We start from the raw sequence: 27,979 nt of genomic DNA on the forward strand, positions 1-27,979 counted from the left end.
CCTGTGCATGGCATGACCCTTGCAAGGGCGTAAAGGTTGACTGGACAGCACCAAGATTTGACTTTCCAAACCAGAAAGCTTAAATCTTGCAAACCTGATGCTTGAGATATTACAACTCCTGTACCCAGCCATAGAAGTTACTCCTCTAGCTCTTCTGAATCACATTTAGGGTCTTGGCTCAAATGGAACCTTTTAGTCTGACACTCCACACCTACTCTGGACATGTGAATCAGGCCCCATTTCACATCCACAGAGTTTTCACAGTTTTACAGGAACTTGAAGACTTGAAAAAGTTTTTCTTGGAGGTCTGACTCCCTGTTAAGGCACCTTTATGTGCTGTGAAATAGTGGAAACGTTCTTTTTTTTTTGGTCCCTATGTAAACCTATAGGACTAGGAGTAAAATTTGCTCTTGCCAAAACACATTGAAGTCCTGTAATTCAGGTGGCTGGAATCAGGATTTCCCCAGACTTGCGGCCTGAGAAAGTGGCCACAATTTCTCCATTCCTCTGGCTTCTAGATAGAAATGCAATTTAGAAGCTTCAAAACTGTGAACTAAGGTAGGCAGAGCATTTAACTATGGGAATGCAAGACACTGGAAAGCACATAATATCAGAACATTTCCACCAACAAAAGGACCTTTGAAAAAATATCTCTGAAATGCTGACATCTGCAGGCAAAGAAACTAGGCTGTTTGACTCAAAACTTCTTGTGATAGTTGCTTCAAGAGTATTTGAAAACACAGCTGCTAATTCTCTTGGGAAGCCAAGGCCCTGGCTACAGGTACAAGATGATACAGAATGTATGCCATTTTTAAAAGGAAAAGATTTGGGAACTGTTCCAGTCAAACAGTGCCCAGTTACTTCAGACAAAATTGTGACTTACAAAATTTTGGCTCATTCCTATCAGGGAGATCTCACTTATTTTTACCCATCCACTTTGATTTGATCTCTAGAGCCCAAACAGCTCAGGCATGGTTTTGTCCTCACAGCCACAGACCAGTCATGGACCAGTAACGCAACTGCTCAATTTCTTGCTTGCCTGTCTACTTCAGTAAGGAAGACACGGACACCTCATCTCCAGGATCTGGATGAGAAGGGAAAAAAAAGTTAATTTATGTGCACGGAAAAGCTTGCCAAGCTCAGAATAACGGCTCATCCTGGGAGCTGGTATAATGTTCTTATGATAGGCTGCAGTTTTTCATTCCCAAACTGGATAAGGTGGTAGGTACAACGTGAGCATACGGGCAGGGGACACCTATGAGCAGTGAGCAGCTGTCCGTCAGCCAGGGAAAGGCGTGTGACCAGTGCTGCTGTTCTGCAGCTGCCGGGCAGCATCTCGTGTCGCTGGGTGCAGGAATCCCGCGATTACCGGTTACCCATTTTCCGCAGTGCCTCCCACCGAGCCCGGACTGCCGGAGGAGATGAGGCTGCTGCCCCTCGACACCGCCTCTGTCGAGGCACGGCGCTTCCAGCTCTGCTCCAGAGGACCGCAGCACTTCGGGTCCTCCTGTAACTCATCTCCTGGAGGTTCGCCCCCGCAGTCCGTCACCCACGGAGCTATCCCCATCGGGAACCACATGAGCTGAGAAATCCAAAGTCAGGGCTGCGCTGCTGTAAGGTTTTCTGCTCCCTAACCCGCCCCCGCTCCCCCACGAGAGATCGCATTGTTTTGCTTTCCTTCCATCTCCTTTCTATTCCTGCGCGTTCAGGCGACATTTTCCAAGTGTTCCCCGCTGCTTGGACATTCACAGCGCCCGGGACGCCGCGGCGGGAGCGCGGCCGGGGCTGCGGCGAGGGGCGCGCACGGAGACCACGGAGACCCCCGGCCCCGCGGACACCGGCCACAGCTCCGGCTCCCGGCGGTAGAGCGCGGCCTCCCCTTCCCGGGAACCGCAAGCGCCCCCCGCCCGTGCCGGCGGGAGCGGGGCTTTCCCTCTCCCGATAAGCCCCTCCCGCCGCCCGCGCCTGCCTCAGCCCCAGCCCCCCCGGCAGCGCACGCCGCTTCCCGCTGCCGCCCGCGCCTGCTCCGGGAGGAAGAGGGGCGGCGGCAGCAGCGGGCGGCCGAGAGGGATCCGCCTTTCACCCTCCCCGGCCCGGCCCCCCGGGCCCGCCGCCCACCGCGGGCGCGGCGCAGCGCAGCGCGGCCGCCGCCGCCCCGCCATGAGCCGGAGGTAGCGGCGGCGGCGCCTTCCGCAGCCGCCGCCGCCCGCCCGCCCCACCGCGGCGGCGGCCGGGCCCGCGATGCCGAACCAGAAGGGCGGCAAGGGCAAGAAGAACAAGCGCGCCAACAGCAGCGGCGACGAGCAGGAGAACGGGGCGGCGGCGGGCGGTGGAGCCGCGGCGGCGGCGGGCGGCGGTGCCGCGAGTGGCGGCGGAGCCGGAGCGGCGGCCGCGGGCGGCGGCGGCGGGGCGGGCGGCGGAGCGGGCGGCGCGGCGGCCGCGGGCGGCTCGGCGCCCGGAGACGTCAAGAGCGGTGAGCGGCGGGCCGGGCCCGCGGCCTCCCGCGGTGGCGCAGGCGGCAGCCGGTACCGGGGGGGCGGCGCGGGGGCACCCGCGGGGCGGGGGCGCGCCCGGAGAGCGGGGGTGTGGGGGGGGTCAGCTGGGCCCTGCTGCCGCCGGCGGGATCTCCCCGAAACAGCCGGCGGGGCGGGGGCTGCCGCAGCGGTGTCCCCGCCCGGTGACCCGGCGGAGGGCAGGCGCCGGCCGGCGGCGGTGCTGAGGGCGGCGGGAGCCCGGGTGCGGTGGGTGCGGGCGGGCCGGGGGCAGAGCGCATCCCCGGCGGGCGGGAAGCGCAGCGCTCGCCGGCAGCGGCCGCGGCGCGGCTGACTGGGAGCTCCGTTGAAAAATGCCCGCTTTATTCCGTCGCGATTGAAAATGGAGTCCTGCTTTTCGGTCAGTTGTGTTTGCCGCTGTTCAGCAGTTGGGTTTGTCGGGGCAACGTGCTCACTTCGCATCAACCATTTTATGCTGCCTTTGCTCGGTGGGTTGGATTTTGGTTCACAGCGGGTTTGGTAAGGTGGTGCCTTGCATAAACTTGAATTGCTCTTCATGTTTGTTTCGCTGCAGAAGGATGTGTCAGGCTAAAACTAAAGGCAGGCAAAGATTTTATTTCACTTTTGCTAAGCCAAAAAACCCCACCTCAGTTCTGCTGCTAGGTTTGCAAACTGTGCAGAGTCCCTACTCCTCACTTTTTTCCTCTCCCAAGTTCGATTTCAGCTTTTTACTCTCCGTGCTTTTCAAAAAGTGGGAGGATGGCTACAACTGGTATTATGCTTTGTGACAGTAGTTTTGTCTATGGCTGTTAGAAAGGCACTTCCAAGTGTCTTAGTTGGGTTTTCAAGATGTCTGATTCCCATGTATTATTTAATGGAAACTTTTCCTTGGAAGTATTATCAATTAATTACAATTCACTTTAGCAAACAACGTCTTTCCAAGACTGTTTTTGTGAGAGTATTACTCCAGAGAATCATGGAGAATGATTAGAATTTCCTTTTTGGGTTTGTTTCAGGTTTTTTCTTTACTATTTGCTTTAAGTGAATGAACAAGGGGGGGGGGGGAAAGGGAGGTTAGCAGGAGTTAAAATATTGACAGAGTATTTTTATCTTGACTTCAGTATGGTAATGTAATATGTCCAGCATCCAGGTAGTGTCTTATGTTTTGGCTTTTCTCTGGATGGGGAGAAGCAATATTTTGAATTTTTGTTTTGCTCAAGCACAAGTGGCAGTAGTGGTGCATTTCTGGTGTGGCTGTATTGCCTGTGGGTGATGAGGTGGTGCTCCATCTGCAGGTGCCACAGGAGGTGATGCCAGGGAACGCTGATGGTGGCACAGCTCGCTAGCCAGACTAGTTATCAGTCTTCTTCTGCTCTGAGGCTGTGCGTCCCACATGCTTGCCATAGCCCTGTCCTGTGCTGGCCAGCTTCCTCACAAGCTGAGCCTGGCTTTCTCACATCTAACCTGAGGTGCTCCTTTATTCTCTCTCCCTGCTTCCATATCACTTCAGTGGTCAGAAGCATCCCCTGACTCTTTCACCAAATGCCTCACTTCCCTTTTTTTTTACCCTCTTGGTACAGAGGTGCAGTCTTGGCTTCAACATTTGCTGTATGCTGTCTGGTCAGCACACCTGATCTTTGCCTTGACAGGATCATTGCACCTCATCATACCTTTAGTTTCAGATAATCATAAAGGCTGGAGGGGTAGATGTGGTTGCTAGCTTTATTTTACACCTGCTCCTGCCCATCAGATAATGCTGAGCTGTAAGTTTCTTAAATTGTATTCTCTCTGGTAAGTGCAAAGCTTTCAACAGTTTTGGTTCAGGTTGTGCTGCAGAATTGGGAATCTGGCTCACATGCAAGGGAGAAGATTAGACAATGATAGCAGATTCCTTGAGGTCTTCAAACCCAATGAATCTGAAATGAAGCCCTGTACTGTAGCCACAGCCCTGGAGGCACCTAGCCCATTGCTGGACTGCAGACATTTGTAGGAGGCTGTGCACCCGAGGGTTGCTTGGTCACTAAGCAGTTCATGGAGGATGTGGCCTGCTGCAGTGCGTGGTGGGGTTAATGGAGTTCTGCTGTGCACAGTCAGGTCTTGACTGTTTGTGGGAGACTATCTGGCTTGTGGATTAAGTCTGATGAGCTGCAGGGAAGCTCCTAGCTGTGCTGCTTTTGGGCTGTGCAGCTGCATGCTGTGACTCATGCTGCCCAGGCTCATTGGTCCTGTGAGACCTTGGATTTGCTCTCTTCTCTTCTCTTCTCTTCTCTTCTCTTCTCTTCTCTTCTCTTCTCTTCTCTTCTCTTCTCTTCTCTTCTCTTCTCTTCTCTTCTCTTCTCTTCTCTTCTCTTCTCTTCTCTTCTCTTCTCTTCTCTTCTCTTCTCTTCTCTTCTCTTCTCTTCTCTTCTCTTCTCTTCTCTTCTCTTCTCATGTGCTGCTCTAGCGTGATTTGTGTGTGTCTGGTGTCTCTGCTCTCCTGCTCCACCTGTGCCCTGGGAATGCAGTGCATGATCATAATGACATAACCTGCTTGCTTTCATTAATGTGGCAAGACAGAAGTAAACAGAGATGAAAGCAGCAGATTGAGCAGTTGAAAATGTCTGTGCAGACCGTGGCTTTGCATTGTGATGTCAGTATGATGGTCTGATTACACAGTCACATCAGGACCCTACTTTGCTCATGGAGGACAGTGATTCAGATGTGTTTGGTTTTTTTTAAGTCTTCACAGTTCGTTGCGTTGTCCATGTATTGTTTATGCCCCTCATCCATGTGGCATAATGAAATAGAATTTTTTATTTCCTCTGGGCTTCTCTGTGCAGCCCTGACTTGCTGTGCCATGTGATTGGGAACTGCCACTACAGCATCCCTTTATTGTGGAAAGTTCTTGTTCACTTCTACATTTTGATAAATTTTGTCTCAATCCCTGCACAATTTTTTCCTTGCAACTATCAGCCAGTTTTTGGCATGATGACTGAGAAATGTCAGCAGACTTTTCTCCTGGGCATTTGTTTATGGTTTTTTTTGGTGGTACAATTTTTGTGTGTTCAGAGCTCAGACTGGTCTTGAAGGGTTCTGTACTCCCACAGGGGAAGGCAGGGAGCACAACCACTGACCAGATGTGATGGCTTTTCTTACCTTGCACTCTCAATTTCTTAGCAGGTGAAACCTACAAGGGGGATTCACATTCTCTAGCTATGTCCTCTGTTTTTATCTCTTCCATCAGACCATATGGTAGATTAATCTTTCTTGACCAAAGTGCATCAGTTTTCTGCACTAAGTGATGCACAGGACGTGGATAGGGAGTTATAGGGTGTGGGTGGACTGATTTAACAGGATCACAGTGCACAGGGAAAGTGAGATGTGATGTCACAGAAAGTCTCATTTCTTAGGTTACCTATCGTCAGAGTGATTGAATGATGTTTCTAAAAAAGATTTTAATTTTCTGATTTTCTAGCTAGTTTTCTGGGTTACTTTGCATAAAATCTGAGCTGTGATTGTGTGAAATTATCTCAGCAACTGCATGGGATTTTGCACTTACCCCATTGATGGCAGTGTTCCTCATGGCAGCAGTTGGTTACCTTCATCTGCAGACATAAATGAGTGTGACATTTTGTGGATACTTTGCCCTATCATCAGAAGAGGAAAATCCACAGGGTTCACTTTTAGATCTGAGGCTCTGAGGAACAAATTCTTATTCTTTCTCTGCCTTGCTGAGGCTGGACACTTTGAGACTCTGCTCCAGCTGTTTTACCCCTTTATCCTCTAATTGTCTTGCTCTAGTCTTGACATAGAGTTGTTTCTGACCCTAATATTCCTTGTTCTATCAATTTTCTTTGCCTTGTTTCCATTCTTCATGTCATTGTCCAGTAGAGCCAAGTCCTCTTCTTAGGCTTGGTGATCCCTGTCTTAACATCTTGCCGCTTCATCCCTTTGTCATTGTCACTCTGTTCTCTCCAGTGCTGTTGCTGTGGGAAGACTAGAGAAAAGAAAAAGCTGTGTCTCCTTAGCTGTGCTTTTTTCCTTTAACATATAATTCGGTAAAGCCAGCCAAATTAAGCTAAAAATACCCCCACAGCATAACAGTCTCTAAGTCACTGTCCTACTGGCCACCTGCTTTAAGATCTCTTTTTTTTCTCCCCCTGCCATAGGTGAGCCCTTGAGCTGCACAGGTGGCAGGGCTGGTGAGTTGCTTGGTTGGCAGGTGGAGCTGCTGGCTGTCAGATTTGTGTGCTTTTGAACACTTGGCCTGGGTTTCACAAATTTGTAAGACTGATTTACTTTCAAATAAAAATGCTAATGTCGGAAAAGTGCATGGAGAGGGAAATCAGTAAGCACAACAGTGACTAATGTGTTGAACACTATGACTGGCCAACAATTATGATTTATTAAAAAAAAATTATATCCTGGATGTAGGATAGTTAAAGACAGACATAAAATTCATCAATGCAATGTTTAATTTAAAAATATGCTTTCAGAGAATGAATTGTGGTAGTATTTAAGCCTGGATTAATATTTGCTGTCAAATGTTCCCTGATGCATATAACATCCAGTTCCAGTTTGGCACTCTAGTGATGCTCAGTATTGGCACCTTCTGATTATTTAGCCTGAGGTAGTCCCATTGGTATCAGTGAGACCACCTGGAAAATTAAGTTTCTATTCTGTTGCAGTGACTACAAAATTTAATACCTATTAATTTACTAAGGGGAAATAATTTTGCCTTGTAATACCATTGTGTTCCTCTAACTGCAGAAATCAATTGAATGCAAATTTCACTGTCTCTATCAATGCAAATCAGGTTCAAAAGGACTTTCATGTTAGTTTTAGGATTTGAAAACTATGCAATTACATGCTTTAGTAGCAAATGCAGTTCATGTTTTACAAATCTTTGCAAATGGAATCGTGTTCATGGTGTTACTAAGTAAAATAAATATTATCCTTTCATGCAAGCAAGTACACACCTGTTTAAGTTTGGGTTTTTTAAGTTATTTGCTATCAAAATGGTTATCAGTGCCCTGACAGCATTCTGTGTTCATGTGATTAGGTATTGTTCAAGTGTAGCGCTTTCATGAGTAAGGCTTGATGTTTGCTCTGTTTCATACAAGGAAATGCAGTTTTTGAACTCATAGCTTTGCTTTGTCTGTACTCATCCCATATCTTACTCACAGTGATCTAACATGTAGTGACAAAATGATTTGTAGCCCTTGGAGACATTTGTAAGTTTTCTTCAGCCTTGCTTACAGCCTTGCATATTGAGACATCCTTTGATATTAAAGTACTGTCATGGCTGGCAGAAGTCCATCCTTCTCTGCTTTTCTTCCTGCAGCATGGGTGAGGGGAAAAAAAAAAAAAGGAAAACCTTGCATTCAGCTCAGAGTAAAATACTACAGCTAATCTTCAAGGTGTCTAAATTATAACGGGATTAATAGAGCATGGGCTTTCTTTAAACTCTTTTGATAGAAATTCAAATAATTTCAAAGAGGCCTCTTGAAACAGTAATCTAGTTACTGGAGTGGATAATTCCATTTTGAAAGCTTGTGGGATTTTGAGTGGAGCACTGGCATTTCCTGGTAGACTTCAGTGACATTTATCTTGAGAGCATTCACTTCAACCTTTATGCCTTTCTGTCTGTTTCTGAGCGTCTATCAGTCCTCCTTCCTGGGCCTGAAAGGGGTATATTGCTGTTGTTCCTGTCTCCCGGGATGCCTGCTGGGAGAGGAGGTGGCTTCTGCTGGAGCCTGGCTGGTGGGTGTGCCTGGTGCTCCCCGTCTCCCCTTGTGTGCTGCCAATGCCCACTGCGGGAGCAGCGTCCAGCTGGGGTCTCTGTGTGCCACACAGATGCCAGGGATGGTGCATGACAGGGCTGGGAGCCTGCCTGCCATCGTGAGGGAACCAACAGCTTCACATTGGGAGCTGCTGTCTTGAAGGGATGCTGGGTACTGCATCTCCTGTTTCCCACTGAGTTTCTACCAGCTTCTTTAGCATGGAAAATAAAATACAGCCTGTTGCACTGAAACTTGGGGAGAGTGGACCAATGACACAAATATCCCTAGATCTGAAAATATAAGAGGTGTTGGTACCCCTTGATTCAACCTGCTTTCCTTTCTCTCTTGCCTTCTCGTGCTGTTGGACTGGGTGTGGTGGCTCGCTGGCTCTCGGTCTGAGCGAGTGCAGCCTGCAGTGTTGGCATCTGTGCTTGCCATTAGGGCATCTACTGCATGCCACAGTTATCTCTGTTTCCAGCATGAGTTGGAGTTTGCCACTGAAAACTTGCTAAGGCAGGTACAGTAGAATCTGCTTTAGTTATTATTGGAATGACTGTTTCTTGAAGCACCAAGGTTAGTTCTCTGTAGCAGTTCAAGTTATTAAAAGCTCTTGGAAGGCTAAAGGAGAGGATTTAGTGGTTGCAGTGCTTTTCTGTGGGGACAATTCGTGTGCAGACTAAGCAACAGCCAGTGTTCAAAGCACATTAAGGCCCACCAGTCCTGGGATAGTCATGAATCTCTGCATTCACCATGAGAGAAGTCAACAGAAAAATCCACATGATGCTGAGGAGTCTTCCTAGCATGGAAGACTCTGGGGCATGATTGCTTATGGCACAGAGCACCAGTTGTCTTCTGACCTGGTTAAACCAAATCAGAATTCACATGGGGATATTGGGGGTGCATAGTTGTCCTGGTACTGATACAGGTAGAGGCTTAGGTCTGTTCTCTGGGGATATTTCCACTTGGATTCAGGTGTTAAAGCACAAGCTAGGGCAAGATTTCTTCTAAACAGAGGGGGTCTATATAGCCCAAGCAAAAGCCAAAGCTTTTGTTTGTGATTGTTTTCTGTATTCAGACAACACATATTAAATGGAAAGAAACTGGCTAAGTTGGCTGATGATAATTGTACAGATGATGGTGATTTCTGCAAGACCATATGAATTCTCATGTTGGGTTTCAGCAGCGTAGGCAGTAGGTTCAGCTTGGAGCACAGATGGCTGTGTAAACAAGCTACAAAATTATTGTGCACATGTAAGTGCCTATCTTCCTTAGTTTGCACAGTTTCAATTTTGATTTTCTGCCTTACTTTGGTGAGGTGATGGTTGAGCTGGGAGTGGGTGGTTGAATGAGAGCTGCAGATAACTGTATCACATGCTGGCTGCTGATTTCATAAACAGGCATTAGCTCAGACTGTGCTGTTAGTTAGAAGGTGTTAATGTGGCAGGTATAAGTTAAGCCTTCATGATTTCCATGGTATTTTCCTGCTGCTGTGAAGTTGTTAGGTATGTTTTTTTTAAATTTTTTTTGTTTATTGTCAAGAGATTGCCTTGGAGGTCAGATGTGAAGTTAGCATAAGTGTAGTGCATGGAGATGCTTCTTCTAGTAGCTGCTGAGCCCTCTGGGGGTCTCATCACCTAAATTCTCAGCTCAACCAGGGTTTAGCAGCTCCAAATTACTGAAAATCTTTTCTAGGCGAAGGTGATCTCTTTATGTTACTACTCACTTAATAGAATTAGTGACATCTTGCACATGGGGTAAAGTGTGAGGGAAGGGGCTGCTTATGGCTTTGTTCTCCTTAAATGCCCTCTGAGTAGGTGTTGCCTGCAGCTGCGTGGTCCTTGGGGGCAGGACTGACCTCTGCATTGGCACCTACTGGCAATGTCAGTGTGTAGGTGCATGACAGATGTGAAGCTGTCAGCCAGGCTGACTGCAGACAGCTCCTCCTGGCAGGGGCACCGGCTCTGGCTGTTGCTTGCTGCAAGTGGGCTGCTGGCCTTAGCTTTTCTTTCCAAGAGTGTGAGCAAGTTTCATGGCACAGAAAAAAGCCTGTGATAAGAGTGGCTTACCAGGTACTGCTGTCCTGTTTTTTTCCCTTCCCTCCTGGAAGCTTTCGTCTTGATCATTCGGCAAAGATTGCTTAAGAAGTTTTGAAGAGATATCGGTCATCATCAGTGAGTGTTACCAGTGTAAGCCCCGAGCTAAGCTCTTTTGAAAGACTTCTCTTTCTGTTTGTCAGCTGTTATTTGTTGTTGCTGCTGCACTGAAAATCCAAGCCTGCCTTTTGGATCAACTTTCGAAAAGTTTTTTCTTATTGCATTCTTCTGCTGCACTTAGGCTCTTAGGAAAGTGGCCAGTCATTTCTGTATTGCCATATAATTTGTACTATTTAACCAGTTATGAGTAAGACAATACCATTTTGTCACATCTTGGTAATCTTTGGAATATTAGATTGTATTGCAAAGTTCAACAAAGCAAATACATCAGACGCTTAATTCAAATTTTCTCTTTCTGTCTGTTTTGTTGTGGTGGTTTATTTTCTACAGCTGCATTACAGTATTACTGCAGTAATATTGTATGACTTCAATTAAAATAAAGCTATGCTGATGGCAGAGGAAATTCAGAAGATTCGTGCAGATGGTTGGTAGGGAGTGGCCTTCCCCAGGAATGACTCAGCTCTGGTTCAGGCTGGCAGAGTGAACAATTCCTGGCTGTGTAAGGTTGTGAAGAGAGCAGTGTTCATGGGAAAGCAGGGTAGAGGTTAAAGTGCTTGGTTTGCAGGGTATGTGTCCCACAGGAGCCCTTCTGGCCTAGGTAATGTGCTGGCAACCAGCGTGTCCTTGGCATAGATGAAGAGATGCTAGAGTAACAGCGGACCAAGAGCAAGCCACTGTAAGTGTTTTGCAACCAATCTGGTGCCAAGACCTTTCTCTTTTTTTGGGGATAATTTCTTTTTGCAGATCCCTAACAGCCTCCTGTTGCCTGACAGTTGTTTTAAGATGACAGGAGGGCTGTCTGGTCCAGCCGCCACCGCGCCTCCCTCTCCCTCTGCCCCCAGCCTCACATGTTTAACACCTCCCTGGAGTTTTACCAGAGATGGCAGATCTGTGCAGTGAGCTGAAACCTGTGCCGACGAGTAGGGGAAATAATTATCTGTTTCTGTCCGCTGACTGAAAAACTCTGGTGCGTAACACAATGGATAATGTGGGAGCGTAGCAGGGGAAGAGCGAATTTTGCTTTAGGCACCTGCATTGAGGGCTTGGAACAAATGAGAGCAGTCACGAAACTGAAGCCATGGAATCGTTGCATTTGGCTTGCTGGGTGTATCTTTGGTTTTATGATGGGTGTGTAAACAGAAGTAAACAACATTCTCCTTAATATACTTCACCAGAGGGGAGTTCCTCAGGCAGCTGTTGTTCTTCTGCTTTCATTTGGGTCACAAAATGGAAAGGATGGTCTTCATATACTGCCTTTCTTTTTTATTAAGAGGTAGAACCAGTTCGTGTGGGAGGATTTTTTGTTGTTGTTGAAAGAAGTATTTTTCAGATGTTTTGTTTCTATTCCTATTCCTGGCTTTTATGGATGTTTATAAACCTGAATAGAAAAAAATGAGAAAAAGCCAGAAAAACCAATCCAGGTTCCTTGCAGTCTTCTGTCATATTCTCATTTTTGAAAGAAAAGTTAATTTTATGGTGACTCTGTCAAACATAAAACACAGCCTTGTTTAAACAGTGAGCTATCTTTGCACAAATGTACGTGTGTTTGGAATGTCGTATGTTATTTCTGTTTTAGAAGACATTTATGTACTGCTCCTTCCAACTATTTTCAAAATCACTGTTCCAAATCACTGCAGAGGAATATGAGAAAACATTTATTTTTTTATGTGGAAACATAATGTATTGAAAGAAGCAGCACGCGCTTGTAGTTGCAACTTGACAGCCTACGTTGAAGCTGTTCTGCTTCACAAAACTGCACGCTGTCTTGTTTTGTTCTCTTAGGCTGTGAAACCCATCTTGAAACTGAGAGTTAAACAGAAATTCTTTTATCATTATTTTGGCATTCTTTTGAAAGGAGCTGCTGGGAGATTAGATGTTGCTCTGATACCGTGTAATCTTTCATTTTCCCTGAAGTTCAGTTTCATAGCTTTGGAAACCAGAATCTTGTGGAGCTGCTAGCTACTTGGAAGCAAATATATTTAAATGACAAACCAGCTCGGGCTATAGGTGTAGATGGGCAGTTTGGCCATGTAATTTCTATTTACTTCCTATCATAATCTCTCTTGACAGTAATCATTAACACTGTCATCATAAAACATTAGGACAATGATTCTAGCTCTGACCTTTTGAAGAATATCTTAAAATTTATTTCTAATTATGGGAAGTACAAGGGCTTGATAACAAGAATTTTAAAGTCTTGTAATACTGAAAAAAAAGTGTTCTGTCTCATATATAAAATGGTGATTAAACAACCCAGACCACTTTCAAGGGTGTGAACTGGTGGGAAGAGCTCTTCATGTTACCTAAAAGGAGGCTCCCATACTGATCTGAATGCTGTCTCTTTTGCTTCTAAGGCATATCTGTTGCCATGAACTGGGAAAATTGCAGAAAAATTGCTGTTTTCTGTTTCTCATTTATTCTTTATGGAGGAACATGTGGCATGGTTATGTTTGGCAGGAGACATGGGTACAGAGAAGTCTGCAAGGGATATTTGGTCCTGCACAGTCTGTTTTGTACAGATAATTTGAAATGTGTGGCAAAACCAAATGCTGGCTTGCGGTTTTTTTATGCTTTTCAGGTAGTGGAATTTTCTGCTTTCTTAAATACAGGAAAACTACAGAAAACAACAGAACTTTCTGCTGAGACAACTTAAATTAGCCATGCTGGGCTTCTCAGTTTCTGTTGTGGAAGTAGCATAACAGAATCTGCAGCAGTTTAATCAAGGCCTTCTCCAAACCAGCAGACTTGATAAAAGGCAGTCTGCATCAGTGAAAGCAGGTGCTTTGACTAGCATGGCATAACCTGTGCTGTGGAGCATGGCGACAGGGCAGAGAGACCTGTTTAGCTTTCTGGAGTGTTTCCTATGCAGCTACAGTGGCAGTAGTGAAATGCCAGATGTGTCCCCAGAGGAGGTGAGTAGACACCAGCTTCTCCTCTTAGCAGTGATGTTTTCCAAAGCAATCTGAGTGCCACCATTTAACAGTTCATTGGGGTCTTTTGCATGATGGAAGGATTTTGTTAATGCTGTTGCTGTCTTTCAGCTGCTCTAGGCCTGCTTTTGCTGTGGTGATTATGTGACAAGCCAATTCACACTGTGTGGATAGCAGATCAGATGAGGGAATGTGTGAAAACTTTGCAATCATCTAGTTAAATGTTGAAGAAGACATCGCTGTCCAGAACTCGAAGCTTTGCCTTTTCTTGCCCATAGTTCTGCTGTGTGGGAAGTTCCTCAGATAATCTGGTGTCTGTAAATTCTTAAGGAGAAACTGGAGAAGATCTTATTCCACAGTATTTCCATTGACTGACTAGGTAAAGGAGGAAAAAGTCTGTTGAAAGTCACCTTTATTTTAGCCTCTAGACACCCAGGACATGATCATTATTAAGTAATTGCAGACATAGTCTGTGGTGATGGTTTTTGTATTTCAGTCACTTATTTTATTAATTTCATTTTTTATCCACATAGTGAGGAAGAGTCTGTAAACTTCTCAGGGAACTAGAGATCATACGTTTTTGCATACAAACTCAGAAACGTGTTCAAAGGGGGATCAAGGATACTTTCCTTTTTTAGTCAGGTAACTCTGCCAGTATGGATGAACAAGTGTAGTGTCTGTATTCAATTCTAGACCTGTCTGTGTAGTACTTTCTCTGCTGTCAGCTATAATTATACCTGCAACTGTTAGAACATTTAATCTCTGAAACACTGTGAGAGCATAAGTGGGTTTTTGGCATGTTCTTTTTCTTTTGCTACCTTCTTGTAATGGTGGAAAGGAATATCTACCAAAATAGATGAGTAAAGGAAATGTATAAGTGAGAGTTGTTCATACTGGTGCCTCTGGTACCTTGCCTCACATGACTTCTGACAATTTGCCTTTCATGGGTTCAGTTTAACTGGCCTGAGGTCAGTTGCATAAGGATGCTATAATTGTGAACTCTAGTTTGAAACCTTAAATATGATGAAGGAAAGACTGACAACGAAGAAAAGCTTTGCAGAGATGTTTGCTGGGGTAGTGTGATTTGAATCAAAGTCTGGGGGAATGGGTGGAAAAACTCTCTGAACTGGTAAACTGACAGATTTTGTTTCAGAACAGATAAGTTATTGCTCACTTCTGCTCTTGGCCAACAATATTATAGTAAATAATAACAACGTTATACTTAATAACACTCAGTAAAAGAGTGGAGAAGAATTAGTCACTGGTAGCCAATAAAATTTTTGATTCTCAAAGACCTCTCCAAACTTGCAGGTTCTTAGCAGGCTTTTCAGAGATGTGAGACAACCAATAACAAAATATTTGTCACATTATAGAAGGAACTTCCAAAGAGTCTCTAGGGAAAGCCTCTCTTGTCTCTCTTCTCTACAATTTAGTAATTTGTTTTTAATGACTGAAAAGTCCATGTTTTGAAATGAATTTTTCTTTTCCTTTTTCTTCTTTGAAGGAAAGCTTTTGGGAATTTGTTTTGCTTGCAATTTATAGGCCACTCTCTGAAGGAAAGGTATTGCAGAAGAGCTCTTCCTGCAAGTATGCCACTTTTAGCGTTAGAAACAGAGATAGAAATTAAGTGAAGGATGTGGCATCTTCCAGGGAATGGCTCAGGAAAGTTTTTCTGTGCAATTTGTACCTCTTCCTTTCATGTAAGTAAGTTTTAAGAACTTCAGTAATCTTGACTTTACTGAAGGTAGCTTTGACCATTTTGTTTGTTTATAGCCTTTTCCAAAAACTTGCTGGGAAAGGGACCACTAGCACAGCAAAGATCTGTTGTTGCAGAGTATCTGATTTGTGTATTACTGCTGTAGGACAGGTGATGATGGGTAGTGTGTCTCATACTGAGAGTTGGAGTGAAAGTACATCTAGGAGCATAAAACCTCTCATTCTACTGCAAATTATGTAGTGTTATTTGTGCAAGCAGTGATAAAAATGGGATTAAAAACAATGCAACAGAATGGTGGTTTTTTAACCTGCTCATCAGATAGAAATTTAAAGTCCTAAGGTGAAAAAATTTCAGTCATGGCAGTCTCTCTCCTCAAGGCTCTGTCATAAGTCCTGGGGCTCTGGATGAGACTTGAGTGGAACTTCAGAAAGCTGATTGCTGTGTTTTAGATAGGGTGAGGCAGCACTTGACCACGGAAGACCTGGAAGAAGCCTGCTAATGTATGAAAGCAGCCGTGCAGAGGGTAAAAGGCAGCCTGACTGCCCTGCTGGAGCAGTACTTTCTGAAGAAGCCAAAGAATAAGGAAGACAGAAATACAGAGAAGAAGTATTTGTCATGCTTGAGTAAGCATCTGTGGTGGGGATCAACCTGCTACAGCATCTAAAAAGTTCTTACAAGAACTCTAGTAGAAAATTTCCAATCCCTTTTGAGCCTCCCAGCTACAACAGAGCAGCCAGCAATGGGAATCATATGTAGTGTGTGGTACTTTAGTGAGGAACTGGAAAACGTTGTTGGTTCGTAAATGCAGAAAATTCTTTTGTAGAACATTTTTTTGTGTAGAAGCTGATATTGTTGCTGTGAAATAATTGAAGTAAACTGCTCTTTGCTCAAGGTTATAGCAAAGCTGCTACTTTGCTGATAAAATATCATGTTGTGTTTGGATTTTTTCACCTGTCTCTGCTGCAGAACTGTTTGGTTTGTGAAATTTAGCTATCTAGAAGGTCAGTGGTGGTGGTCTGTATTTGCCTAAGCCATGTAATGAAGGCCCTCCTTTCTATACGAGTAACGTAAGCTCTTTGTCGTGCTTTTCAAAGTTCTCTGCTCACTCCTTCTCTCTCTCCCTGTCTGTTGTCTCTTGCTCAGTCCCCAAAAAATAAATTTCTTTTCCCTCAGACAAGATCAATTCCTGCCACTCCATGATTGCAAAGCTGGGTGTACTTGCTTATTTACTTGTATTGCTTACTTGCTTTTCAAACAGGCGTCTCTGTGTGTTCTCCCCATGTTGCCTCTCAGGGTTCAAAGCAGCTCTCCAGAAACATTCACAATGCTTCTTAATGCCTTGCAACAGTATCCACAAATGCTTGAGGAGGGCTAATGCTTCTGAGGTGCTTTGGTTTTGAATATTGTACAGGCTGTAGTGTCATCTTGTTTCTTTATTTGTGCATTTCCTTATCTCCTTTCACATGCTTACCTCTTTTTGGTAAATACTGCTTTTTTGCACTGACCCAGAGCTGGTGCTTGTGGGTCTTTAGTAATAAATAGGTTGTTAGTAAGAGCTTGGGTGTGTTTGTCACAGTGTTTAAAGAAAGTACTGCAATAAATGGGCCATTAAGTTATTAATGTATCTGTTTTACCTTCTGCAGAAGCCCCTTGTGCTACTCCACTGATCTGTAGCTTTGGGAGGCCTGTGGACCTGGAGAAGGATGACTACCAGAAGGTTATATGCAACAACGAGCACTGTCCCTACAGCACTTGGATGCACCTTCAGTGCTTCTACGAGTGGGAAAGCAGCATCCTCGTCCAGTTCAACTGCATTGGCAGAGCCAGGAGCTGGAACGAAAAGCAGTGTCGCCAAAACATGTGGACCAAGAAGGGATACGACCTGGCTTTTCGGTTTTGCTCCTGTCGCTGTGGGCAGGGTCACTTGAAGAAGGACACGGACTGGTACCAGGTGAAGCGAATGCAGGATGACAAGAAGAAGAAATCCGTGTTGGAGAAGAGTACGGGAAGGTCCGTGACGGAGTCAGCAGAGGAGGCCAAAAAGGGCAGGCCGGCCAACAAGCCGCAGAAGGGCTTGAGTAACGACCTCCAGCGAAGGCACTCCATGGACAGGCAGAACTCCCAGGAGAAGGGGGTCATGGGGGGCAGCTACGCCGTTCGCTCGCCTTGTGTCTCTCCCGGCCAGTCCCCTCCCACCGGATACTCCATCCTCGCCCCCACGCACTTCAGCGGCCCTCGTTCCTCGCGGTACCTGGGGGAGTTCCTGAAGAATGCCATTCACCTGGAGCCCCACAAGAAGAGCATGGCTGGGGGGGGCATGTACAGGAATGCACATTTTGATTACGGGGCAGCTGGCTTGCAGGCACATAGATCAGGACACTTCGACACCCCAGTGCAGTTCCTGAGAAGGCTCGATCTGTCTGAGCTGCTCACTCACATCCCCAGGCACAAATTGAATACTTTCCACGTGCGGATGGAAGACGACGCCCAGGTGGGCCAAGGGGAGGACCTGCGGAAGTTCATCCTTGCTGCTCTCAGTGCCAGCCACAGGAACGTTGTAAACTGTGCTCTGTGCCACAGGGCGCTGCCAGTGTTTGAACAGTTTCCGCTGGTGGACGGGACCCTGTTCCTTAGCCCGTCGCGACACGATGAGATTGAATATGATGTTCCCTGTCACCTTCAAGGTACAGGTTGTCTGTCAGTCATGCTAGGTTTCATTAAATGATGGAACTGCCTTCTGTGCCCTGTCCCTGCCATTACAGATTTTCATCCCGGTTCCGCATTTTTAAGCAGTTCTGTAAAGTTGAAGTAATGTCCAAAATACTCATGTGGATCAGATTGAAACACTTAGAGGGAATTTAAAAAGATGCTGTATAGAAAGATCCATGCCTTTTGTTTGGACTTACAACTAAACAAGTTCTGATCCGATTTCTAGGTAGACCATGGGAATGTGTTCCAGCCAATGTGTTCTGGAGCTTGTGCATGCTTGTTTATCTCTTGGGATCATTACTCCAAGATGCACATCACCTTTTCAATTTAAGCATGCTGTGCTGCAGCCTGGCTGAAAGTTGTATTTGTACCACTGATGGGGGTGAGGTACCTCTCATCTGCTTTCAGACCACAGAGTATCAGTTTTGTTTTATAGCAAAGTATTATTTCTTAAATACAGAAAAGTCTGGCCTGTGTTAACACAGGCCTGGAGAAATTGGGTGTAGTAAGAGTAAGCTTTTAATATGGTGTGTTAAAGCAGCAGTGTAGCAGTGAAGGTTTTATACTTATTTCCAAACTTGCACATGCTATTGATTATGTCCTAGCTCTCAGATGAGTTGAGACCATAGCACTTGTTTCTTTTTTCCCTCTTAGAGAAACAAATTAATGTAGCCAGCATCAGCTTCAGCTCTTCCTGAAAGCTGTGGCCCAAACTTAAGTGATCAGGGTGGTACATGGCTGGCTGTGCCTGTCCTGCAGCCTGCTAGCAGGCAGTGTGGCTGAAGTAAGTCAGAGAAGGTATTCCTCAGCTGGTGGCCAAAAGCACAGAGTTATGTGTTGAAATGTGCGTTGGTAAGGGATTAACCAGAGGTATTTCAACATTAAAGTTTCTCACCTTTCAATAAAATACATTGTATCCCATGCGTGGCCATAATATATGTTATGTAACATACCTTTGCGCAGTAAACTTTGTATTTTATGTTTTTCTTTCCTTAAATCACTATGCACTAAGTCACTAAACTGTATTCACACTAACATTATTGTTTCTGTCTTGCCTAGTGTACTATAAGGAGAAAAAGCAATAGGCAAATATACAAGCCAGAAAAGTTCTAGGATAAACAGCAGGATATACCTGTGTGAGATAACCGTGCTTATTTGCTGTGATGGGGAATCACAAAATGTGCTTGTGATTTTATCAGTACAAAAAGCTGGTTTAGTAATAATAGTGAAACTCACTGTTTGTTAACATTTGCCTCTAAGAATGAAACTGTGAAATTATTTTTTTTAACGTTAATTATTTCTTAACTGTTGGACGATATATCTGAAAAACTTGTTCAGACAAGTTGCTGTGAATAATTGTTAAAATTTTTGCTTCCTTGTCCTGGGTAAGATGGTTTCTTACCAGAAATATTCTCTGAAATGAAATTAAGCTGTAAGGTGCTATTCCAGGCTGTTATTTTCTTTTCAGTACAGAAAATCATTTACGTTACTTCAGGCATGTTTAAGATACCAGGTGCCATATTTCCAACACAAAAAGTATCCTGAAAATTAAATGGTGGGGGAATGTAGTATTTTAAAGTGCAGCAATGGTGCAGAACTTCAGATGGGGAAAGATATTTATCTTCCTGCTCAACTGCTGTGCATGGAGTTGTTTGAACATCACCAATCTTGAGTGTTCACTTCAGGAACAGAGTTAATTATATATGTTATATGTATATTATATACATTTTAGTTTCATCCCATCATGTTTTCTAGAGCTGAACATGCCAGTGTAGAATAACTCAATTTTTACCAGCTCACACTAGTAAGTCTATTTTGTATGTATATTTTAAGAAGAGTCTGTTTTTTCTTGTTTTTCTAAAATAGTTGGCTTAAAAAACAAAACAAGTGAAAACACAGACTATTAATTTTGTAAGTGTCTGGTACAGACTAATCATAAATTATTAATATCTTGGTCCCATTTTTGTAGAAGAGTTACAAGGTGTGTCTGTTGAATTACAGTTGGTGATGTGTTCAGTGCTTTGAGGCTAAAGAGCACAAATTGCCATCCAAGGTGAACACATGTTGAACACAGTCGTGTTTTGTGGCTGATCTGTAATGTCACTACTGCTGAGCTCTGTCTTACACAGCAGTGCAAAATCTGGTATGTTACAGGATTAGTACTTGGTGTCAGGCCTCTTCTAATTGCCAACTGTTAAATTGCAAATCAATTTAGTCACTAAAAGTCAGGCATAATCTAGGTGCTAGATCTTTATAATTCATGTAGGAATTTTTTTTGTGAAAGTCGGTCTCAGATTTTGCATTGGTTAGTTCAATCACGTGTGTGTAGTGAAAATATTTGATTTCTAAGTCTGAGCCACTTGCTTTTTATGGACATAAATGTAACTCAGGTTTTGAAAGTCATTGTCCATACAGAGCCTAAGGTGATGATAGAGCTCATTATATTCTTAGTTGTGAATGGCATTTTGAAGTCTTTGTATGTGCAATATATAATGTAAATATACTTGTTGTTAATGAACAGTCAGAAGAAAGTACATGAAAAATTTGCTCTTCTGACTGTTGCTTTTTTTCCATGGGGACTATTAGGTTGTTGGTTCCCTCTTTGCTGGAAGATACTAGCAAGTTGTTAAATGAATCTGTAACCAAGTTTGCTAATAAGCTTCAGCACTTCTCCACTTCTTATGTCAGGTGAGGATGAAGCTAGGGCAGTATTCTGGTTTTGGAAACACAGCAGCTGATCTTACAGCTTAACCTGGCATCTCTTCTTGGAGGTTTAGCAACTCCTTTTATAAAATATTCTGTTAAGATCTACCAGCAGATGATGTAAGGGAGAGTGGGCAGGGTGATGACTAATTCCTGAGTTCTGTATAGCTTTACTCAAGCCTGTGTATTTCCTGTAGAGAAGTACTTTTTACTTTATCATTCACCCTTTATAATGAAAAAAAAATGTGATTTGTATCACTAAAGGTCAGATACCACATTGCAGAAAATGTCTGTTTTAATCTTCTCTTTTTGGCTCCTTAAATGTGTCTTTTCTGTCCACAGGAAGGCTTATGCACCTCTATGCTGTTTGTGTAGACTGCTTAGAAGGGGTTCACAAAATTATCTGCATTAAGTGCAAGTCCCGATGGGATGGAAGCTGGCATCAGCTGGGAACTATGTACACCTACGATATTCTGGCAGCGTCTCCCTGTTGTCAGGTTAGTACCATACATAAGTAACACTCATAAGGTGAAATTCCAACTGATTAGATAAAGTCAAGGTTGTGTGTCTTTTCTTCCTTTCCTCCTCCCATCCTTCTTTTCCAGCCTGTGCCTGTGAGTGCAATACAAGAGGGCTGATGGGTCTGTGTCCCTTTGTTTTCAGAGATACAATGGCCTTTAGCCAGACTAAAGTCATTGCAAGGCTCGCTGGTTAATACACTTGTGTTTTTAAATAAAGCCTCCTGTAAATGCATTGGGAATTAAATCTGATGCTTCGTCACTAGCATCACGAGTGCCAGTTATAGTTCCACCTTTTGAGCAGATGTTTCATGTTTCCAGGATTTTTTAGTTCATAAATTGTGTTTTATCTTAACTGCAGCAAAAAAGTGCCAAGGGAACAGAAAGGTCCAAAGTGTCTTTGTGCTTGGAGGTTACTCAGCTCTCCTTAATCTTTGTTGTGGCTGACCCTGGTGATGGCACTCACCGCCCTGAAGCAGCCTGAAGCAACTTGGAGTTCATTAAACACTCACCTCATCTGTGCCTTGAGAGAGGAAGATCCAAGGCTTGGGGCTACTCCAGAGTGTGTCTGAGACAGCAAGATTGTTTGCATTGCAGAGAATTAATTGTCCATGTGATAGACAGAGCACTTCTGCCGTGCAGGTAGGGGTAGGCAGCTGTGGAAAAAACATCTGTCTGGGAATGACTCAGTGCTCTGCTGCAGATGCTCAGTCAGACACACAGATGGTGGTAGTAGGTCAGGACAGAAGCCTTGCACAGATACACCCATTCAGACTGGGATCACTTCATGGTAATGTGCATACTTCAAAGCCATCTGAAATACTGGTTTGTCAGTATGCAAAATGACAGTTTATTTTAAATTTAATGTATTTAACAAAATGTGTTGCTCAGAAGACAAGTGCTATTGCTGCTGCTGGTTCAGGTGACATTGGTAGCAGTTATAACTACAGACTGACACATTACCTCCAAATTTAGTGTCTCTTGAGGCTGTAACTTTTTTTTTAAAAATAGGAACTTTTAAAGGTAAGGAAAGCACTGATACTAACTTGCTACCTTTGTAAAAGTCAGCAGCTTCAAATCTGAATTGTTTCTGTTGAAAGAAAAGATTTAAGAGCTCATTATACAAGAGCCTTAATTACATGATTAATGGACAGTGTGACAGTACATGATCTAAGAACTCGCTATAAAAGCATTAGCTGCAGTGACTGTGATTGCCAGATAATAAGCGTTATTGTTTCACCATGATTGTTACAGATGATTCTGTGCATACAGAAGAATGACATTTAAATATGGTATATAATAGAATTCCAAATTGCCTTTCTGGATTTATTATGAATAATTTCGTGCCTTACTTCAAAATATTTAATTCTGCATCACAAATTTGCATGTAAAATAACAAACTGCAACCAGTGTCAGATTACTCTTAGCTGATGTGCTGCACCTGTAGTAAAGGAGAAAACCCTTTGGTTAAGAGTTCCATAAAAATTCATAACCTAGTAGATTATATTTCTTAAAATTTCTGCTTTTCCAGCAGAGCAGTGAAGCTGTTGATTTGTTTCTTTTTGAGTCTGGTCTCAACAGGGATAGTACTTTAATAATTTCCTCCTCTCCTCGCCCAGGAAAATCCCTTAAATCGAGGTGGCCTAGACAATACTTTTTGTTCTTTTCAGTGGAGAGCTGAAGCTTTCATTAGTGTACTGGGCTGTGAGGTTAAACTGTGGTGCAGCTCAGACCCTCGCTGCTCATTTGCTGGTTTTACTCTTTAACTTCTTTACAGTCTCAAATCCTTCTGCTTCTCTTGATTATTCTGAAGGGCTTGCTGAGCTTTCATGCTGCCTGTTGCTTTCTTTGTATCAGATGGGCTGTGTTTCTCAGCTAGATTTCTTCTCAAGTCTCACTTCTTTGCAACAGCTGAATATTAATAGCTCTGTCCGTCCTCACCTATGACCTTGAATTATTTCTCATATCCACCCAGTTAATGTTGCTTCTTTCTCAGTTGGATTTTGCAGAATAGTTTGTGTGTTGAAGTGATGTTTAGTTTGTATAACCTGATATGTACTATAAATGTTTAAATAGACACTTAAAGTGACACAATACCATGTTGTGCTGATAAAGTAGATCAAGTTATACATTTGTTAAGCCAAAAGATTAAAATGCTGATGTATTTCGTAGACAGATGATGTTCAAATGTTAACCTAAATAGTTGAATTACTGTGGCACAAATATGAAATTTCTCTCTTTGCTTTGATGCTTCATTAATGATTTATTGAGACACCACGTCTTGTGCTGGGAAATGAGGAATTGATTCAGAGATTTAGCAGCACAAAATAAACCTTGATATTCTCCACCTTCCATCAGTCAGAGTGGGAGGTGACCCACTCCCCTGAATTTGGGGGTGGTCTTTAATGTGAAAGGCATGGGGTGTGTGTGTGTGGGTTCCCAGTCCAGGTGAGGAATGCCCCTACCAGCACATCCCACTGCTGCCACTTTCCTGACCGACCCCTTCTCCTGCTGGGAGGACAGGGGCTGCCTCTGGCACCTTGTTTTCCAGAGGTGAGAAGCTGAGGGGAGTGTGGTTATTTCAATACTTTTTTTTTGTTTGTTTCTTTGTTTGTTGCAGGCTCGGCTGAACTGTAAGCACTGTGGGAAGCCAGTAATAGATGTGCGGATTGGCATGCAGTATTTCTCTGAATACAGCAACGTCCAGCAATGTCCTCACTGTGGAAATCTAGACTACCACTTTGTGAAGCCATTTTCTTCATTTAAAGTTTTGGAGGCTTATTGACGAAAGCTTTGCTTTAGTAATAGCTATTTTATGGGTATTTCAACTTTATTACATATCTTTTTATAGGATTCATTCTGTGATGAAATCTAATTTCTTTTCTAACTGAAAGAGAAGCTTCTTTGTCAGTGTACATATTAATATGTATATATACATGTTGTTAAAACCAGAATCCTCCTGACAAGATCTCTGTGAAGGTTGGAGGCAAGCCAATTTAATGGCCTTTCAATATATCCCATGTGTGGGGTAAAGTTCAGCTAAAAATGACTTGGGTTTATTTTTTGTACAGTTGTAATACAGTTTATAGGAAGGGTGTGGGGAGACATAAAGGACAGAGAAATATGTCCAGTTGGAAAATGGGTAATTGCATAGGGTTGTTCCTCCAGCTTGGTGGAAATGGGAAATCCTTGGAAAGAAATGTTTCTGTTCCTGTTGAATTAATTCAGCCTTCTGCGTTGGTTCCCAGGGGTGCAGGAGCTGGCCCTCTGCTCCCAGTCCCCTCAGCAGGCTCTCTTTCAGATTTCCCATGGCCAGGGTAAACTGAGGTATCATGACAAGTGAATGTAAATGTGTGCCAGCAAATGCAATCTTGAATGAATTCTTTTGGCATTGTGTCTTCCTGCTATGTGTGTTTGATGTGCATTGCCCTCACTGAGTTATAGTGCAGGCAGTAGTGCTGCTTCCAACAGGGCTGTCATGTGCCCAGCTGGGTCATCTGCTCGTACCAAAACAAGCTGGAGATCTTAAAATGCTTTATTTAAAGGTGTTTCTTCACAGACATTTTAGGGAAGGAACTGGCTGAGCTGAGTGGGGATGTGATTGCATGTGCCTGCTGGGACTGAGGCTTTGCTGTCTGCTGCAGGCTTGTGTGGCTGGTGTGGAAGGAGAACCACGAGTTGGGGTCTGGGCCCTCAGACCTGCATGGGCTGAGAGGTACTGAGTGCAAAACATGTCATCACTTTTTAAAGCAATTAATTGCTGCACCTTTGTCTTTCAAAATTGTGTTCAGTCTAGGATCTAAAAACAAGGAGATGTTTTAAGAAAGCAAACTTAGCATATTTACTTTCTACATGCCTCTGTGCTGTACATAATAGACTGCATTAAGCAGTGAATTTGTATCAGAGAGCTTGGCCCTGTAGACTCTGCAGTTGTTGTTTCTTGACTCCCATTTCTCCCTTCCTTAAATAAATTTTTCAAAATAGGTCATTAATCTTTTGCTTGGTTTCTCAAATCAGTTGAGATTTAAGGGACATTTGGTTTTTTTGCTTTTCTCGATAGTGTATTTATGAAGTGTTTGTCCACTGGAGAAGTGTGGGGTTTGTTTCTATTTACATGGTGGGATTATTTTTTGTTTCTTCTGAAATCTTTTGTTTTTCGAAATTAGAATCTTTTTAGAGTGTATCTGTTGAAATCACAGTCTTGAAAATGGCCCTGATAGTCTGCCACCCTGGGAAAGAAAACAAAAAAGTCAGAAGCCAAAATGGTGTTTTTTCCTATGTTGGACTGAGAGTCACACTTCCCGCTGAATTAAGAAATTATCATGCACATAAAAGTCAAGCTGAATATCCATGTTTCTTTGTGTGTAAAAATGACAAGTTCAGAGTTTTATTTCCTGGCTGTCTCCACTGCAGAATTAGCTCCTTTTAGCATTAGCAGCTACCCTTCAGGTTGTACCCAAGCTGCACAGAGTGTTGGCACAGTTGGAGTGGCAATGTCCTTGGGGTCCCCCAGCTCATGTGGTGCAGCTGTGTTAGCAGGCTGTGGTAGCTTCACCACTGGTGCTCCTCTCCGTCTGTACAAGTTCCTGGGCTTGGGTTTGGGTCTGGGCACATTCCTGGGGTTTTGTGCCATTGTCCTCTTTGCATCAGTTCTGGGAAAACCTGTTTCTTCTTCTGGGAGAATTGTGGGAAAGGCTTTGAGAGCCTTCTAACACTGTCCTTTCATGGTTACCACAAAGTTACACCCAGCCCAGCTGCAGTGGGACCAGCACTGCACCCATTGTCCATAGGAGCAGGACCTGGCCTTGGGCATTCCTGGGCAGGAAGGTTTCTAGAGATTAAACCTAATTAGCTGTGCAGTGTAGACTTCCCCTGTGAAGAACAATGGGATTATGATTTGGATTAACTCCTCCAGAAGGATGAGCCCTTCAGCTTTGATGGTGTGTTGAGCAATCTGCTGGAGCTGGGGTGGCTGACAAGGTTGGAGTTGTGTTGCCTGGCAGGACCATGAGAACCAGACCAGACAGAAAGCAGCGGCCTGAAATCACACAGCAAAGACAAAGCTCCTGTAATGAAGCAATTAAAGAGAGCAATTAAAGCATACATCTCCTACTGTAGGTTCAGTCTTCAGTGCCAGTCACACATCATGAGTCTGGGGTGTCAGTTCCCATATAGGATACATGGCATTGTGTGCTGTTTTTTGTGCAGTGTTGGGAGGGTGTCACTGTGCAATGCACATGGTAGGGGAGAAGTGGGATCTGGAGTTGTCCTAGATACTTGTTCACTTGCTTCCCTTAGAGTAGCTTAATTTGTAATTCTGCCCTTTAAGTTCTTGGATGCCTCTCTAGAACTGTATGTGTGATAATCAAAAATGAGTAGACATGGAATAAAAGAAATATGATCAGCTTTAAAATAAGTATTTGAGAGATTGTGTAATATATCCAAGTCAAAACCAGGAATGGAGCAGACTGAGAAAATGGGAAGGGAAAAGCACATTTAAAGTCTTAACACTGACAAGGAGTTACATACAAATCTATCTAAGAAAGCAGTTTAGTTATTTGCCAGCTTTTCCTTTTAATTCTGCTGTTGAGTCTTACCTACTGCTTGAGGAATGCCTATTTTCTTGTAAAACACATTGCTCAACTGGAGGCTAGCAGCATACATAGCACTGTAAAAATGATCCTCAGTGGAAACCAGCTGAGCTACAGAAAGGTTCTTCTGAACTTTCACTCCAAAGTAAATTATCCCTAATTTGTAAATGCTTTCCCTGCTTCTTGTTGGTACCAAAAGCTGCTTTTGGGTCACTGGAAAATGCACGATTTTCTCCAACCTGCAGATTCCAGTCAAGCAGTCAGCCCTCACCTTTGGCCAGGAGAGTTTCCTGGGCTTTGCCAAAGTAGAAGTGCAAATGCAACTTCTTTGGGACCTAATGGCTACTTTGGAGCTGAAACTAGACCACAATTGCTCTGCTTCCTGTCTTGACAAGCGCTGGAAGTAGTCATGAGCTTACAAATGCATCTTAAGGGAAATTACCTCCTAAGATAGGGAGCTGCTTGCTTTGTTTAGTTTATTCTTGGCTAGTTTATTCTTCCCTACCTTTCCTTTCTCCGGTGCTGTGTGTTCTTTTCAAGCTGGCCCATGGTCAGATTAAATTTGCCTGCAATATGTTTTGTAAATGAGAATGCGGTCCTCTGGATTTGGAGGTTCATTCTGCTCTTCAGTGCACGATACTCCTTGTGATAGTAATAGGAGTTGCATGTGCAAATGCTTTTCTTTCCAGTAGTTAACTCTCCTTTCCATAGGAGAGGCTTGCATTTAGGTAGGCTTCATATTTTGGATGTGGAAAACTGAATTCATCCGTCAAGATGTCTACAAATAAATTTTGATAACCATAACTAACAAAATTGACATCTTTTACACACTGATGTGTAATTTGACACCTACCAACATGAACAGCCTGAAATTGTTGTTCCAATGCTGCAGAGTCATTAAAACTACAGTGTTTTGTAGCCAGACCATAGACTATCCTATAGTCTATTTACATTAACATCTCCAGAAATGAGCAGTGTATTCATAATGAGTTTAATTGGAAAAATAAGGAATATTCCTACAAGGGAGGCATCTACCCCAATATTTTTTTTTTTTCCTTTTTTTTTCTCCCTCCCATGTGTTCCTCATTTTGCTGTACCAAGTAACCAAGGACAAACACGTTGTAAGGCCACTGATGAGAAAACCCCTCAAAAATATACTTGTCCATAAAGGTTTCTTGTTGAGACATTCTCAGATTGCACTTTTGCAGATGGAAGAATATGTACATAGCAAATGAATGTTGATGAAATTAAAATAATTGGTTATGATATCATTTATGTGTGTTGTTAGAGAATATTTTGTTGTGAGTTCTCTGTATTAAAAAGTAATAAATACCAGACAGCTAA

At 43.7% G+C, this 27,979-nt stretch overlaps 1 protein-coding gene across 1 annotated transcript; it reads left to right on the forward strand.

Annotated features, from left to right (window-relative positions):
- The first annotated feature begins 2,241 nt into the window (after positions 1 to 2,241).
- Positions 2,242 to 27,979, forward strand: HECA (hdc homolog, cell cycle regulator). Its single transcript, XM_058020415.1, has 4 exons — positions 2,242 to 2,473; positions 16,758 to 17,798; positions 20,869 to 21,023; positions 23,665 to 27,979. Exons 1-4 carry the CDS (start codon positions 2,242 to 2,244, stop codon positions 23,827 to 23,829), a joined length of 1,593 nt encoding a protein of 530 aa, XP_057876398.1. The 3' UTR covers positions 23,830 to 27,979.

This window comes from Melospiza georgiana, chromosome 3, assembly GCF_028018845.1.
Source record: "Melospiza georgiana isolate bMelGeo1 chromosome 3, bMelGeo1.pri, whole genome shotgun sequence".
In the NCBI taxonomy this organism is placed as follows: domain Eukaryota; kingdom Metazoa; phylum Chordata; class Aves; order Passeriformes; family Passerellidae; genus Melospiza; species Melospiza georgiana.